At 41.4% G+C, this 18,231-nt stretch overlaps 1 protein-coding gene across 1 annotated transcript in view; it reads left to right on the top strand.

Moving 5' to 3' along the window:
• Positions 1-18,231, top strand: part of trim62.1 (tripartite motif containing 62, tandem duplicate 1) — a 34,262-nt gene that overhangs the window by 989 nt on the left and 15,042 nt on the right. Inside the window, exon 2 of the mRNA XM_026167651.2 lies at positions 325-862. Coding sequence (XP_026023436.1) covers positions 455-862 — 408 coding nt within the window. The 5' untranslated portion in view covers positions 325-454. The remainder of the gene's footprint in view (positions 1-324; positions 863-18,231) is intronic.

The following is an 18,231-nucleotide window of genomic DNA, read 5'->3' as shown; positions in this document are numbered from 1 at the left end:
TACACTGCAATAAAATACTAAAATCACGAGCAAATATCCAATCTGAGAAACTGGAAAGTGTGATTTCTTTGTCATTTTTTAAATACTAATTACAGGTCTAATCTAAAAACCCATATTTAGACTGTGTAATCAGTTTGTACAGAGCTAGTACAGCTTACTAGAAGCTCTTGTGTTGTAGATTAAATATTAAAGGGTTGTTGTTGAAGTTGATTTTGTTAATGTGTAACCAAAAGAATGTCTTCACATAACTTATTTAGGGTTTGGCTGATTAAAGGTTTGAGGTGCCTTATTGTCTTTTTGTTTATTGTTTTTACACCCCAACAGAGACGATAATTTCAGGATTCCTGAAGTCAACTCCCACATGGCAGTGAACCACGTCCTTACAAACTGAACCAAGTATACTCTGCTCCACGACGTTGCCCTCTTAGATGCCTTTCAGTGTCAGTTTTTGCAAATGGCTTGCTCTCTGAAGGACGAGCTTCTGTGTTCCATCTGCCTCAGCATCTACCAGGACCCCGTCAGCTTCGGCTGCGAGCACTACTTCTGCAGAAAGTGCATCACCGAGCACTGGAGCAGACAGGAGCCTCACGGAGCGCGGGACTGTCCCGAGTGCCGGAGGACCTTCGCCGATCCACTACTTTCGCCAAGTCTCAAGCTGTCCAACATTGTGGAGCGCTATTCAGCCTTCCCACTGGACGCCATCCTTAACGCACAGAGGAGCTCCTACCCCTGCAAGGACCACGAGAAGGTCAAGCTCTTCTGCCTCACCGACAAAAGCCTCGTGTGTTTCTTCTGCGACGAGCCGGCGCTACATGAGCAGCACCAAGTAACCACTATCGACGAGGCTTACGAGGAAATACAGGTCAGTCATAGCGCACACACTCTGACAGCTCATTAGCAAGAGCGAGGCTGACATTTTCTTAAAACCCATCAGCACTCTGCTCCACGTTCAGACTCTTTCACCCGTGGGAGCTGCCCAGACAGTTCAGCATTAAGTCCACTCCTGCCCAGAGAAGCTGCACTGAAGCAGTTTGGGGATTTGGTGCTTTTTGCTTTTGAGTGTTTCAGGTACAGCAGGTGCTGATGAATGAGGCACATCTAATTTGCTTCTCCCTGATGCCCACAAGTCCACTGACCTGAAATCATAATGAGATTCCAGTTTGTAAGTCCCGTTATGATCAGAGGTTAATAGTTTCATTTCTTGGTTCAAACTGAACTGAAATGATGGTTAGGAATGCAGCTCCTGCTGCCTGGAATGAATCACAAAGAAATTGAAAGAAGCAGTCACTCTTTAGGTGTGTTCAAGGAAGTTAAGAGAATAAGACAAATCTGATTCATTTAGATTTTTTTTTTTTTAAAACTTCTTTACTTTTTTGGACTTCCTGTTTTTTGTTTTTTTTTTGGGGGGGGTTGTTTTTTTTTTTTTAAATACAAGTAGGTGTTAGTTATGTAACACCTTTTTATTTAATTAAGTTTAGTTTTGTGTTGTCAGTGTCTTTGTCTGCTTCTTCATTGTTATGCCTCTGGTTTAGCAGTTTCTCCTTTAAAAGAAACAAACAAACTTGCAAATAAAGTTCATATCGCCAGGGTGATCTCGAATCAGTTGGGGACCTTTCCTGCTTAGGTAAAGTGCTTCTCTACGCAGAAACGCATGGCTTTTTTTTCTTTTCACATTACTAATTAAAGTCCTGGAAATATTCCAGGAAAAAAGCATTTAGATTAGTTAGACATATACATCCACATTTCAGATCTGGCAGGGGGCCCTTGTTGCACATCAACATCATTTCTCTTTCTCCCCATCTCTTGTCATCTCTTTGCTTTCAGCTTAGCCCCAAATAATTTACAATTTAAAGGGGAAATTTGATTTTAGAGATCTTGACATCGGCAACTAACAGATGCTTGAAAACAGGAGAGGGGGAAAAAAACCTTCCTCAGTGATTCATTTAAATCTAGAATATTAGGAACTAATTGACTGTAACTGTGAAGAAATGAACTTCTCAATAAAGCGTGTGTTTAATGTGTCATTTGCGTTTACCCTGAGTCATGTTTTCCACATTAACGAGAATAGTTCAGTGTTTGCGTTCCCTTCACCATTTGGGTATTTCCATTCCCACGGAGCCAAAATCCAATAACTGTGAAACAAAGCTCCTAATCCTTTTCCTTCTCTGCTCCAGTATACAGAGCAACACATTCCAGTCTAATGTTATGGAGTTCCTTTCTGTTTTCATGCCTGCTGTTGCCAGTGTAGATGTTCATATCTGCTGTATGTAACATAAAACACTTTGTTTTCTTGATAGTGAGCACAGTGATGTTTCTGATAAAAGAGATTTATAGTTACTCGGTGGGGGTTTTGAGGTTTCACTGTCTTTCAGTGCATCTCAAACCAAAACCTCAAGTCTCTTTTGGATATATCACTAATGAAGTCTGAGTTTTCGGTTTCAGTGTCTGGCTCTAACTTCGTGATGCCGCTTTTGTTGTATACTTTATTTTTTTATGCTGGGGCTTACTGTTCTTCTTTTTAGAATTGGAATTTCAGTCAGGAGCAGAAAAACTATTAATCCCATCAGGGAAAGTCTATCAGCGAGATGGTCTCAGCCTTTGACTATTCATGACCTCAGACACTCTCCTTTTGTGGTGTGGTACTGTTAATGAGTGAGAAGGGTTATATGCAGACTGCAAGTGAATTAAGAAATCCCAAATAACACCATGTGTCTTTTATTTTTGACTTCCACCTTGAATATTCAAAACTTCCTTATGTTATTAGTTTCCAGTCTGCCTGCCCACAACTCTGTCCACAGATTTAGCTGTGATTATATTACTAACTATGCATATAGTTGACTGAACATCGAGACTGTCAGTTTAACTAGCAAATAAATGCCCAATTCTGCATCTGCATCACATGTTTGATGACTTCCTTTTGAAAGTTTTCAGTGGAAGTGGTGATTCACATCTCTGCTGCTACTTCAACCACTGGATTCTAGGGAAACAAGTTTGTCCCAACCAGCACCACATATTTTCTTGTGATCAGTTTCACTTAGCCAGCAACCACTTGCCTCCCAGTTGCAGAGGGCTCATAGGCATGTCTCCACACCTCCAAGCTGCATTGGGTCAAAGTCTTTCTAGTAGCCAGTCTTGCCACTTGGCAGCCATATAGGTAAGGCAGTTATTTTCAGTGAAAGTAAAACCAGGGCATAATCTATATTGCATTGATCACCAAAACATGCAAATTCAGAAGTCAAATCTGATTTAAAACAAAAACTAAGTACATTTGGTAATTTTGCCACGCTAATTAAACATATTACATTTTAGGTATTTTGTACTGTAAAAGATGATGCAATAATACAGAGAAAATCCCACCAGTCAGACAACCCCTTACGAATAAAGGGAATAAAGAATGGGGAGAGTGGCGTTTTATGGTTTACAATTTACAAATTTATGGTTTCATCAACATTAGTGCACTTAAAGAATTGCTCTCCACTTTCACATTGTGCATTTACCATTTTCTTGGTTTATCATTCACATTCTTACATCAGGAGATATGTTTTCCACCACACTTGAAGCCTTCATAAACCTCAGCTTTTGCCATGGATGGATAAAACGATGTGATTGGCTTTATGCTTTCCCATTTCACTTCTTATAATTCTTAAAATGTCAACCATTCTGTATCTACTGTTGTACATAATCCACAGTAGCGGATTTTCAGATAACACACCCCAACTCATTTGTCCATTTACAATAATTTGGCACTGCACTTGACCATCAGTTCAGTTGGATATGTTGTACTTGTAGCAGCAGAGATGAGGAAGTCTTGTCAGGTAAGTTCACTTCTTTCTGTCTTCACATTTCCAGATTTCAACAATAACAGACTCTGACTCAAGTGTCATCACTTGACTTTGTGCAGCTACTTCTCCAAATGTCTTCATGGAACTTTTTCACTTATTCCCCAAGAGCTTTAAACAGACTTTGGCTTGTAAAATCTGTGGAGACTTCTTTAATTGGGGAAAAAAATACTTAATTGGATTAAAACCAATTTGTATGATCTAGGTGTTTGAGGGTTACAAGGAAACATAATTAGGCAGTTTGTGCATAGTAAATAGCTACATTTCCCCTCCCTTGTTCTGCATTAAATATAATTAACAGTGCTGTGTGTATTAATGCTGTCCTCATCAGTTTCCAATCAGGCTGTGTGCTGTAAGCTTGAGAAAGGTCAAAACTGTGTAATCTTGGAGCAGAAGTAATTAGGCCCAACACAAGATGTTTCTCTTTTCTTGGACACCGGCTTGTCCCTCTGCTTGGAGTTCTTTTCATGGTGGCGATCTGGCATTTTGTATTCTGGCAGGAGACTTGGAGGCTTCCCAGATCCACAATACTGAAACGGAGTGTGCGCACACAGTGGCCCCATCAGACACAAGCATGTCCCATGATGATCTTGGCAAACTCGTATTTGTAGAGCTCGTTACATCATGCCTCATCTATATCAGACGAACAACTTGCACATTTTCCATGTTATTTATTTGTTTTGCAGTGAGCAGATAGGAGCTGAGTGTCAAACAGAAACAAATGCGAGAGCTATGCCTGCAGGCTTAAACGTCACTTTTAGCGTGAGGCTCAGCAGTGTTTCACTAAATGCCAAAACAACATGGCGAGGATGTGTTAAAATGCAGCAGAGATCACATCCAGTGTTTTGACAGTCATGACCAAAGGGGCACATGCCCTGCCAGTATGATGGTGTATTTAAAATAAATGTTAGAGTTTTTGTAGAGTGGGGAACTGTTTAGATATGGGGAAAGGATTTGGTAGGCCGAGTGCCAAAGCTTTGCCTCATTATGTTGAAATGTTGGAGAGGCTAGCAAGGTCTTTGCCGAAGTAGTTTTGAATTCTTACAGAAATCTGGAGAGAGTGCAAGGAGAGTTTCCCTAGTTTGGTTATGATTTTGTTCTTGGGGGAAAATGAAAGTCAAACTTACTGTCAGTCGTAATAGTTCAGCATTACTGTCCAGTTTTCCAGCAGTGGTTGAATTTAGGTTAAGTCAACATCTTCATCACCCCGCAAGTAGATGCCGCCTCTTTTTCCTCAGTAATATATATATTTTTTTCATCTTTATCACAGCTTTCCAGAAAGCAGAAGGCTGATGATTTGTGTGTTACACAATCGGCATTCTAAGGATGGAAGAAATCAAGTTTTTTACATTTGAAGGAAGCATACCCAGACTGAGACCAGATCATAGAATAGACCTTCACGACGAAATACAAAGACATTCAGCACAAACATTTTTTTTAACTCTTGTGTGTCTGCCAGAAGACCTTCTTTGGAAAAAGCTTTTCATTTTGGAGAAACTTGCAGAATAACTAATGCCTAATTTCTGAGCAGTTGACCCTTAAATAGCTCATTTTACTATGTAAAGTCAAGTCAGTCATGTCTTATATTTTTATTTAGGCTCTTCTCAACACATTTCCACATGAGATACCTTTTTGTTTCTTATTCTCAAGCTAGGTTTAGATGGAACACCCTTCTGTTATGTCATGCCACTACTGCTTTAACTCTGATGTTTTTGGTTGGTCAGTGTCTACTCACAAGAGCAGCCTTTCGTTAGTCTGTAGCAGAATGTAATCTCCTTAGCCTGGCATGTCACTCTGCTGACCTCAGGCCCTGAGTCTTGATGCCACGTTGAGAGCTTTGCCTCCTGCTGATTTGCATCCTTTAACCGGTAAATGCTGCTGTGGCCAAATCTGTAATGCACAAACACATATGACACCTGACTTTTGCATGGTGATGTGTACACATCTGGCAGGCATTTACTCAGCACATAAGTGCTTGCTCGTACACTTTTTTTTTCCCTCAACATAAAGGACATTAAGGTAGGATCTGGGAGGATTTGTCTGCAGCTCTGCCATTTGCTTCAGGGAGCAGAGATTTGACAGGGAACTAATGCTTTCTGATTAGGTAGGATTTTATTCCAGCAGTCATATTGGATGATTTGGGACACCCATTTAAAATGTACAAGAGCAAAAAGCACTCTTAATATAACATTCTTCCAAACGTCTTGTAATCTAAAACATTAAACAGAGCCGTAGATGGTCTCATAAATATCCACATTTAAATACACTCCAGACAACCCATTATGGCATGTATATAAAATTTCCCCCTGTCGGTTTTATGGTTAATTCATCAAATAAGGGTTTATCCAAAAGGCCGCATATCATTATCCACAGAGCTTCATTCCTTAACCAGGTTGAGCAAGAGCTTTATTTTGTGTGAAATAATTCAGTCATACATCAGTCATGCTAATGGAGTGCTGGAGCGATTTTAAAAAGAGGTTGGCTGGATTACTGCACCCTGATTGGTGCTGGACAGAGTTGTATACTTATTACCACACTGCTGTGGCCCTTAATGTTGGAAGTCAATTCCTGTGGAGGACAAAATGGAAGACACAGCAGCCACTTTGCCTTAATTGTGATGATGAAGATTGTCAGTGGGTTGTATGCAACCACAGCATCGCAGAGATTGACACTCTTCCTGCAGTCTACTTGCTCGAGGGATGCGTTATCACTCTACATTCTAGTTGTATTGGACCAGATAAAGAGGAAAATAGATTGCAACCACTGCTTAACCATACATTTGGAACTTTAAGTTTTGTTTTGTTTTTCCCAGACACTATAGATGCTGTACAGTATATGTGTGAGGAGTATACAGCAGGCAGCTGTGCAGTAATGCTAATCTCAGTTTGACTGAAGCCCACGCTGCAGAAGAATTAAATGATTACTGTAGTCTTGAGTCACCCACACAGACCTGTCACTCAGGGTGTCCAGATGTACCTGTGTGCTGCTATCTATTAACACCATTCTTATAGCAAGGCATTATATGCTTATCAGGACACAAACACGGGGGTTAATCACAGAAACCCATTAGCATTTTCCCGTCTGCCTCGCTCTAGTGCAGGGTGGCGTTTGAAAATGGAGAATGAGCACGCCAGCCTTTGAAGTGTTCCTCTGGTGGTTTAAAAACAGGGCTGTCTTTCACACTCTGACTGTCAGTGCCTGGCCGAGAGCTCTCTCTCTGAGCCTGCCATCACCATGCATGGCCGTGCTGCTGCAGTAATGAGTCAGGCAATTTCAAGGGCACCCACGGCTGCCATCTCCCCTGTGGCTTGCCTCAGTCTGCTCTCTTTTCCTCCAGCAGCTCCATCTTTCCTTCTGTCTCTCTGTGAATTTTTTTTTTTCATTTACTTAGTTGTGTTTCTCGGTGTACTTCTCATTTCTAAAATATGGGCTTTATTGAGTACCTCATAGCTGGTTCTTCTGAGAAAACCAGTTCCCAGCTCTCCACCCTTCTGTTTTTCAAACATCCACCCCAGACAAATTAGTTTGTCCATCTTAGCGGTTGGTCGTGGTATTGTGGCAGAGGGGCTTCATTCGTGCAGAAATGGAGCCACAGGGAAAGAGAGAACAGTCATGTTCTGTTAGGGAACTGGGAGAGGTGGTAGCTCATCCTGTCCTCATTACTGATAGCACTGATGATGCTTGAGGCAGAACAGAGCCAGGCAGCATGTTTACTTCAGCCCAAGCTGTTGGTAGATTAGCGGATAAACATCTGCATTGATTGGAAGAAAGCGAGCTGGTGCAGCCTCCATCACACAAAACATTTTGTATTGTTTAGATCATTACTTTGGCCTGCGCCAAGTGAGTCAGATGTCTCTGCATCTGTTGTTCTTTTAAAATGTTTATGCATGCCTTCTGCAAAGAGTTGATTTTGTGACTTGCCATATGTTTACTAGTCATTTCTCCTTTCAGTAGAGGGCAGGACGCATACAGGTAAAAGCTGTTTGCCTAGCTGCAATATGTAGCTGTTAAAGACTGTTCTGAACCGTGTTTTTAGGCTAACATGATTTAAAATGCATCAGGCTTAACAGGTGTCTCCTAAACAACCGTTGTTACAGTTACAACCTTTCAAATGACTTCATATTACCAAGTACACCCTGCCTCGTCGCAGAAAGCTGAGGACATCTTAGGAAGCCCCTGAACCATAAAGATATCTATTAGATGAAATGTTTTTGGTTAGGTTTTAAGGGTATTTGCAAACATGACTGCCAGTGCTTTCTGTTAAAGGAAAAACAGGTGATGTTTCATTTCAAAACATGGGGAAAATTAATCTAAGAAAACTAGACTTGCATACATAAAAACAAAGGCTTGTTTATGACAGTTTGTCTCATCAGCCTTCATGATCTTGTAACTGACATGCCACTATCCTGATGTCATGTATTCAGTTTCTATGTAATTTTGCAGTTGCTGTCATGTCAAAGAGTTTTCACCGTCCTGTGAAAAACAAAGTATACCTTTCATGCTTCCACAGGAATTAAAAAGGTAAGTAGCGACCAGATGCTACAAGTGTGGGCTCCCCCTATAAAAGCAGAAGTTTTTGCAGTTTGCTGGTCTGAAGCATTCGGCTGTTTCCTAACAAAGTGTCAAGGTGGAAAAAGCACCTTGGAAAAGTGAAAAAGACATCAGCAGTGATCTTAGATAAGTAATTGTTGATGCCCATCAGTCCAGGAAAGGTTGCCAAGTGCATCACTCTACAGTGAGACATTATTCATAAGTGGAAAGCATTCAAGAGAGTTTCTAATCTTCCTCACAGTGGACATCCCAACAGACCCTCTCTAAGAGAACTGTGCATAATGAATACCCTCAAACCTAAATGAACTAAAGCAACGTAAAGGACAGTGGGGACAAAAGGGTGGTACTAATACTGTATATAAAAAAACAGATATCAGTGTTGCATAGCCTTCAGTATGACTATAAAGTCACAGTAATGCTATGGTAACAAACATCACTCTCGTAAAGGTGTGTTGTGTTGCAGAACTGTGCTAAACTTAGAAAGCTGCTGGGGAAAAACTGCCATCTGAGTCCATATGTTTGCTTAGCAACATCGTAAATTATATAGCCTCAAATCACTTCTTCTGAGAAGATGTGTTCTGTAGAAGTGGGTTTCATCAGAGATGCACAAACTCCCACATGTTAACTCTAGTCAGATGATTCATTGGAGCTGAATGCATGACATCTGTAGTTGCACGTCTACCTGTCAGCTAGTGAAACCTGAAGATCACGAGGGCTTGAGAGTGCTGGAACTGGCCTGACAGGCCAGAGAGTAAGACGGAGGATGACCAAAGACATGTGGTTTATGTGTCATCTTGGTGAATGAAAGGAGAAACGCTGTTCTTAAAGTTTTGCAGCTTTAAGTGAGGCTTAATGCTGAGCCCCCAGCCTCCTTAACGCAAGGCAGATCACCAGGGAGAGCAGCCTGCACACCAGTAGCACTGCAATGAAGATTACATTAAAAATAAAAGCCCTGACAGTGGAGGGTGTTGTATGAACTCCCTTAGAAATGGAATAGGCTTTAAAACACATTGAAGAAAATGGTTTTGGGCATAGACAATTACAGATTTTGGTAGATGTTAAAAATGCATGAGTGGTGAGCGATCTGAGGAGTTATACTGTGGCTTTGCTGCATTTAGTTTTGTCTGTCAGTTTGGCATTTGGGTGGATGTGAACTGCTGTTCCCTGTCACTGCTGCCATGAGACTCTGAGCCCTGAGTTGATTAGCTTGGGAATTAAGACAGATTACAGGCCATTGTTCTCTGGGGTCTGGGTAGGGCTGGACGGGGGCAGTAATCTCTTGTAATTCCCCGTGTTCGTGATTTGCTGCCGATGATTTAATTTGACTTGCTGCTGATAGGAGTCCTCATTTTCAGCTCTCAGGCACTCAGACTCCTCCCTTGAGCTTACCAGTTGCTGGGAAGAAGAGAGAAGGAACTTGTAGATGTTCACCTTTTAAATGCCTCCTTTGTCTAAACGAGAGAGTCGAGCTGTGTTGGTGTTTACCTAAAAACCCTTGGTTCTCACTACAGACCAGGTGCATAGGGGCAGGGCATGACTGACAGCAAGGCAAGTGCTGGGAAAGCTTTCACATGACCAGTCTCGTGCTAACTGTGGGATTAGTTAATGTTGTTAACTGAAGCAACAGTTCGTTGCTAAACATTAGTGTAAGTTTTAGTTGTGAGACAAATATTCAAAAACAAATGTCTTGCTTTAATTATCATTATGAAATGTAACCGCAACAGAATAATGACACAGTCAGCATTTATATTGGTTTCCTATTACCCTCACATTTACTGTAAATATGATTTCCAACTTGTGTCATTAAGAACTTATTGTGCAACCAAAAACAGAGGGATGGCACCTTTTGTTTTGCCTTTAGTAGTGTAGGAAGTCATGGGTTGAAGTAACCGATTGATCTACAGGGTGGGCCATTTATATGGATATGCCGTAATAAAATGGGAATGGTTGGTGATATTAAATTCCTGCTTGTGGCACATTAGTATATGTGAGGGGGCAAACTCCTCAAGATGGGTGGTGACCATGGTGGCCATTTAGAAGTCGGCCATCTTGGATACGACTTTTGTTTTTTCAATAGGAAGAGGGCCATGTGACACATCAAAACTTATTGGTAATGTCACAAGAAAAACAATGGTGTGCTTGGTTTCAACGTAACTTTATTCTTTCATGAGTTATTTAAAAGTTTCTGACCACTTATAAAAATGTGTTCAATGTTCTACCTATTATGTTGGATTGTCAATGCAACCCTCTTCTCCCACTCTTCACACACTGATAGCAACACTGCAGGAGAAATGCCAGCACAGGCATCCCGTATCCGTAGTTTCAGGTGCTGCACATCTCGTATCTTCACCCCATAGACAATTGCCTTCAGATGACTCCAAAGATAAAAGTCTAAGGGGGTCAGATCGGGAGACCTTGGGGGCCATTCAACTGGCCCACGACGACCAATCCACTTTCCAGGAAACTGTTTATCTAGGAATGCTCGGACCTGGCACCCATAATGTGGTGGTGCACCATCTTGCTGGAAAAACTCAGAGAACGTGCCAGCTTCAGTGCATAAAGATTGAAACACATCATCATGTAGCAATTTCAAATATCCAGTGGCCTTGAGGTTTCCATTGATGAAGAATGGACCCACTATCGTTGTTCCCCATATACCACACCAAACCATCACTTTTGTTGTTCCAACAGTCTTGAAGGGATCCATCCAATGTGGGTTAGTGTCAGACCAATAGTGGTGGTTTTGTTTGTTAACGTCACCATTCACATAAAAGTTTGCCTCATCACTGAACAAAATCTTCTGTGTGAACTGAGGGTCCTGTTCCAACTTTTGTTTTGCCCATTCTGCAAATTCTGTGCGCCGATCTTGGTCATCCTTGTTGAGATGCTGCAGTAGCTGGAGTTTGTAAGGGTGCCATTTGTGAGTAGCTAATATCCGCCGAAAGGATGTTCGACTAATGCCACTCTCCAATGACATGCAGCGAGTGCTACGCTGTGAGCTGTTGCTGAATGAAGCTAGGACAGCCACTGATGTTTCTTCATTAGTGACAGTTTTCTTGCATCCACATTTTGGCAAATCCAACACTGAACCAGTTTCATGACACTTAGCAAGCAGTTTGCTGACTGTAGCATGGGAGATGGGTGGTCTCGTAGGGTGTCTGGCATTGAAATCTGCTGCAATGACCCGGTTACTGCGTTCACCAGATATCAACACAATTTCGATCCGCTCCTCACATGTTAACCTCTTCAACATGTCAATGGCTGTGAAAAAAAAGAGAAACTTGTAAAGAACTCATGAAAGAATAAAGTTACGTTGAAACCAAGCACACCATTGTTTTTATTGTGACATTACCAATAAGTTTGATGTGTCACATGGCCCTCTTCCTATTGAAAAAACAAAAGTTGTATCCAAGATGGCCGACTTCTAAATGGCCACCATGGTCACCACCCATCTTGAGAAGTTTGCCCCCTCACATATACTAATGTGCCACAAACAGGACTTTAATATCACCAACCATTCCCATTTTTATTACGGTGTATCCATATAAATGGCCCACCCTGTAGATCAATCGGTTAACACTGGATCAATCAGAGGGCTCAACTTTATGATTTTTCTACTTTTTACAAGTAGATAACGATAACAAATTTACCTGAATAGTAAAGTAAAAGTCATAAGCGACAAATTACTGTCATGTTGTTGTGTAGTTGTGTGAATCAGTCAGTCTACAGATTTGGAAAGATTGCACTCTATCTAGGTAAGTCAACTCAGAATGTCTTAATTAACACTCCAGGTGTCTTCAAAAGTTTGGTGTAGGTGTAGGAACCGTTCACAAAATGGTGTTGGCTGGACAGTTCGGCCAACGGCCAGCAATAGCACAAAGAATTAATGTGCAACTTCACCTCACAATTGAAACGGAAATTGGCCTCTTTAATAATTGATACCTCAATTAGAAACTTAAACACCCTCATTGCTAAAGTGATACATGGCCAGTTCAGGTTTCTGTGGCCACGAATTCTTAGACTTTGTTCATTTATTATAATGCATTACAAGGTTCAAGCTAATTAGTGGGGAGAAGCCAGTTCTATTGTACCCACTCACCCTATTCCCTGTACTCGCTCTTAGTCTGCACCGTTAGCAGGCACTTCCTCCCGTAGCAGCTGTTTACAATTTAACCATTTAGCCCACGCTTTTATCCATAGTGTCTTATAATAATGCCAGCTGTAAACACAAGTGAGCAGTCTTCATAAAGGCACATGCTGTGAGACAGTTTAAAAGTGTGAAAAGTGTTACAAATTTAATCAGAAAAAAATCAAAGAAGAACATACTTCTAATCTGCAGTATCATCTATTGCAAAAGTTCCCCTTTGAAATCCACAATTTTTACAATCAAAAGCTCATCCAAAAAAGCATTAGAGGTAGTAGTGTTTGGAAATATTGCTTAATTCATTGTAATCTTAGTGTGTGCCCACAGTAAACTAAGTGGAGAAGTATCCTTTTCTTTTTTCTTTTTTTTTTTTTCTTTTGGCTTATTTACAGTAACACTTCAGTAAAACTTTAGACGCTAAAACACGGCAGTTTGAACCTCTGGAAGGGTGCATTTTTTTGTAGAAGCACCCGAGCTCTCAGAATTATTCTGTTCTAATTATTCTAATCTTATAGCATTTTAAATGCTTGCTTCAAAGATGGGGACCAAGTCTGCAACTGTCAGCTTTTGCTTTGCAGTTGAACAGGCTTTGTTGGAAATTACACACAATCTCTTTGCAATAATGTTCCAATTATCAGTGACAAATGAGCAACAATCGCAAATCAGTTGCTGTCTACATAAGCATAAATTCATATAGACTACATGTGCAATCATTTCAAAAGTAGTCGCTCAGAAGTTGAGGGTGTCGTAGTCTCAACCTCTGTGCAACTATTTGGTTGCTACAACTACTTGCAACAGTTGCAGAATGCGAAGAAATTAAATGTGTTCGCCAGGCAACCACCTGACTGAGCCATAAGTGTACTAATTTTTAAATGTTGTTGTTAGTCTTTCTTGTTAACAGTTTGAACAGCATACTTTGTGTGGCCTCCATTTCTTTCCAGAGGTAAGCGTGTTCTTTCTCATCCTGTTTATATTCCTGCTGATAGCGTTTTGTCTGAAGACCTGTGTGGGTTGAAATGGTCATTACTGCCCAACGTGGCATGCATTAACTGTAAACAGCTTTTTTTAATCCCACTCTGTGCATGAGCAGTCTCCTGAAATTAGTTTTTTAAAATGATGATTCAGGCATATGTTATCAGGAGATTTAAAACCATACAAAACCCACTTGAGGCTATACTTATAATTTAAACAACAGTACTGCCTCTCTAACCCAAAACCAGTGTGTTGCTTTACTGTGTGACTTGACAAAAGAGGTGTGTATCCCAAATATTTATTTGATGTCAAGGAACTGACTGAAAGAGAAGCAGGCGCATACTTTATTTGGTCAGATAGAGCTGTTTATGAGCTGTAGCCTGCGTAGTGCATATGCACCAGCTACAGCAGAATAGCTTCCAGCTGCAGTCATGCCGTAAAGATGAACTAGAGGCAAACAAATCTGTTTGTTATCCCTGCCGTGTGGCACTGGCTGGCATATAACCACATCATGTTTTTTCACAAGGTGATTTGTGCGACTGACACATACTACATGGGTTTTATATTAACAACATGCGGACTGTTAGAGGTCTGACTAATCCTAAGAAGCTTTTTCTAAAAGATGACACAAGCCTGTATGCGGTTGTGGTGGAAATCTGCTGGCAGTCGTGCAGATCCAAGGGTTATTTTCAGGGTTTGTTTACGAAGTGTAACCAAAGGGTGAAGTCGTTCTGCGGCAGAAGAGAGATGATGGTGTTAGAAGGGAATGCAGAAAGTCAGTGCAGTGTTGATAAACCTGCACAAGTTGTAGTTCAAGTCAAAATATGAGATGAGTAGGTTTATCAAGAATCACTCCCTGAGTAGATTGTATTTAAGAAAAAGAAAAAAACAAAACTGCTGTACAATTGTAATGGCATGCGTCTTTTAGCTGTATTTAGAGTAGGTCATGACAGGCCCACTTGATGTGTGGGCAGCAAAAATTGGGCTGCATCCTAGACGGGTTAACCAGTAAGTCATAAGGGTTACTGGTTAGCTTGTCGTAGACGTGATTGTGTCATGGTTGTAGATCAACACATATTCAACCTTATTGATCCTTTGATCTAAGCTCAGTGAAAACATTGCTAATAATTTTGTGGTCTAAATTGACCAGACCTCCCTCTCCCCGGCCACCTCCTCCAGCTCTTCCAGGCAGACACCAAGGCATTCCCAAGCCAATCAAGGGATCTATTTTCAACATGTCCTGGGTCTGCCCCAGGGCATCCAGAACACCCCGCTTAGGTCACACGTGGGAGACATCCTAGTGAGATGTTGTAATCACTTCAGCTAGCTCGTTTCAAATCACCACTTTTTCATCATATAGCAATTTATGTGGCGTAGTCCTTGAAGCTATGTTGTCAGGGAAGAGCTCTAGGGGTCCAGTGCAGTATGGCCTTGGCACTCCAATCAGTGGTTTTATGATGTGTGGTTTAAAAAAAAAAAAAAAAGTGGCAGTAAATGAAAATCCTGTTACTTAAAAATAAACAAGATAATTGGAGAAGTTAGTTGTAAAACGTTATTTACATTAGCACAAATGCTAGTCAGCTGTTGTAGCAGCTTGTACTTTCAAAAGTGTAAAGATCTCTTCACTACTAGATCCAGCTTCCAAACAACACTGCAAAATAAATCGGCATCAAAAATGATCCCCTTCTTTGGAAATAATTTTAGAAGGCTCATGTGAGAAGCTAGGAGTTTGTTTTGGACTTTATTTCATTTCACATGCATAAAAGAAGCGCCATTTTGTTTTTTTTGTTGTTGTTGTTGTTTTGTTTTTTTTTATCCGCTGCCTGCGGAGATGATGTATAGCTCTCTCAAAGATTAGCATCTTGCTCTTGACAGCATTGATTGATAGTGCTTCAGAGAGAGACTAACTGGTTGCTGCACTGGAAATTATTCTGAAGTCTCACATTAGGCTTATAAGTCTTTAAACTTGGCTGTCTGTCAAATACATTTCCAACTCCAGTTGTATTAAAAAAGAAAAAGAAGAAAAAAAAAAAGGTGTATGTCTTGAACTCCTGTTTGGCACTCAGGAGAGGACACGCTTTAAAAGCCTCAGGGCTGAAGGTGAAGCAGCGAGGAGCTCTGAGCTGCTGAGTGACTTTATACAAGCAGCAGGCTCTCTCTTATCGGTCAACACCTCTCCGATTTCCACTTTAAGGCCAAGAGAATCCCCCTGTTCCTCTTTAATGGCTTGTCCTGCAATGTGTACATTATCAGGCATAACACTGATGACTCTGAGATCTGTTTGCCTCTCTTAAAACCCTGAGACATCGACCTACTTTACAGCCCCGATAAAGCCATGCACCTCCTTTGTAGACCTTTGTCAACACTTCAGACGTCATTAATCTTTTTCATTTGAAGGATTAATCTGTTAGAACTGACTGGCAGAATAGTTGTTTTTTTTTCTTTCTTTCTTAGCATTTCGTGTTTAGACTAATACATTTGCATGCTCTGTGCCCTTCCTCGCTCGAGGAAGTGGAACAGCAGCCTCTGAGCATTCATCATTTACATGACGTGCCCTATATTCAGAGGACTGGCGGAAGCCGCCAGCATCAGTGCTTTCCCAGAGTTCATTGCTTTTACTATATGTTGCCGGTAGGAAAAAAAATGGTGGTGGTGGGGTCATTCTTGACAAACCCAGGGTCACCGCAGACGAGAACAGCTCCCATCATGCGGATGTTTCTATAGTTAACTTCTAAAATTGTAATGCTATATTTATCTAATTAAGGCAATGAATTTACTTGCTGTAAACATGTTTATGTTTAGTCCTATGAGAGAGTTGCACATGTACTGTGCAGGCCGTTCTCATCTCAGGGCGCCTCTGTCTCACTAGAGCAGATGCTGCAAGTGAATAGTGTGTCTGTCCTCCAGAGCCAGGCTTGCTCAGTCAGCTCAGCTGGCCTCGGCCTGCTCTGCTGGCTGATCTCAGGCTGCAGGGACGTACTCGTCCCCCCCAGAGAGGCTGTAGGCGCTGCTGATGCTAGAGGAAACAAGGCACTGGAATGTAAGGCACAGCTTGAGCTCAGTTTGATGTCTTGGAAGAAGTACGTCAGAGTTTGCAGCCTGAGACAGCGTTTTAGTTGTCCTGCTCTCTGTATCAGTTTACAAGTTTTTGTTTTTGGTTACTATCTGTGCCAGAGGAGGCTGCAGACTGCTGTCACACTGGGCAGGTGAAACATTTGAGATCCCTTGGCAAACAGTTTCAGCATGACTTTGAACACAGTTCCAGTAAATGCACCATTATAGTTTTTATCCAAGGAAATGATGACCTGCATAATGGAGAAGGAAACATTTAAGCATACACAATGTGTCGCATTCCCAGAGGTCATGGGTTTGCATTTTTAAATTGCACAGGCTGGCACTTTTAGAGAAGAAAACTGCATCAGAGATGTCAAAATATATATTTTTAAAGTTTTCCACCCCAGAACACACAGTAAATATCATAGCAGGTATTTCTGCAGCGGTGACATCAGCCGTTGCAGTTTGCTTGTGGATCTCTGCTGTTAGCTCCTTCACTGCAGCCTGTGTCAGTGTCTTCAGACTGCCCTCAGTTTGGCATCAAGCGCTGTAAAGGGCCCTCACATTGCACAGCCAGGACCGCGCACGGGCGAGTCAGCGTCAGAACAACTTGCAGATCAGTTCCACGTAGCTTTTTCCCATCAAACCAAGATCTATACAGAATAAAAAGGTGGCTGGACAGCTTTGGTCTTGTCACCCTACATCACCAGTACCATACAGACACAAGTCATATAGTAATATACTAAACTTTTATATATTTAGTTAATCATCTTCTTGAGTCTCAAAGATGGGTCATTACCAGTTGAAATTCCTTAATGACTTGTATATTCTAGATGACACACATATATCAATGAGCCACAACATTAACACCAGCTTCCTAACAGTGACCACGATTAAGTAACCCAGGTGGTGTGGTGCTTCCTGCTCGGGGAGGCTGTTACCCCCATGTGCTGGGGTGCTGCTGTGTTTAGTTTCAGATTTACATCTGCAGTAAGTATCAGGACCCCAAGGTTCCCCAGCAAGGGACCCTGTTTGTGCTTTTTAATGGCTGATCAGCGTACCTTACTGCCCAAACATTTTAGGCACGACTTCCTTTTTTTTTTTTTTTAATATCCAGACTGATAGTTTTGATCACACAGTATGTTTTTTGTTTCTTTTGGGTCTTTTAATATATTGAGTATAGGAACAAGATATTTCAGTCCTGTTCTAAAAGCTAAATCGCCACAGGCCCATAAAGCTCACGGACAGACTGTGATGACTGCAGTTTGTTCACCGCTCTGTTATTGGCTGACGTCCTATTTACCCACACTGTCTGCTACCTGACAGAATTACACCCTGGGCTCGATGAAGGTTATGCCAAACCGCCCTCCTGAAAGTCACTTTGCAGCACTTTCAGTTAGCGAGGCCTGCGCTGGGGTGTGTGCCCATTGCCTTGCAATAAACAAATGAAAAGCATCCCAGTGTAATTAGAGCCCAAAAAGCATATTGGCTCTGCATTCTGTGAATCTTCCAGGAAGAATATGAATTCCAAGTTTTCATTATTTATTTTTTTTCCTTGTCACTATGTGTGAATGAAATAACTGGAAGCTCCTCTTGTCTGTGTGTGAGAGGAAGTTCTTCATCCTGTGAGCTTTTTATTATTCATGCTGCGACACTGCGCGACTGCATGTT

This window comes from Astatotilapia calliptera, chromosome 5 (genome assembly GCF_964374335.1).
Source record: "Astatotilapia calliptera chromosome 5, fAstCal68.1, whole genome shotgun sequence".
NCBI classification, from domain to species: domain Eukaryota; kingdom Metazoa; phylum Chordata; class Actinopteri; order Cichliformes; family Cichlidae; genus Astatotilapia; species Astatotilapia calliptera.
This window is presented reverse-complemented; position numbering and strand designations above follow the sequence as displayed.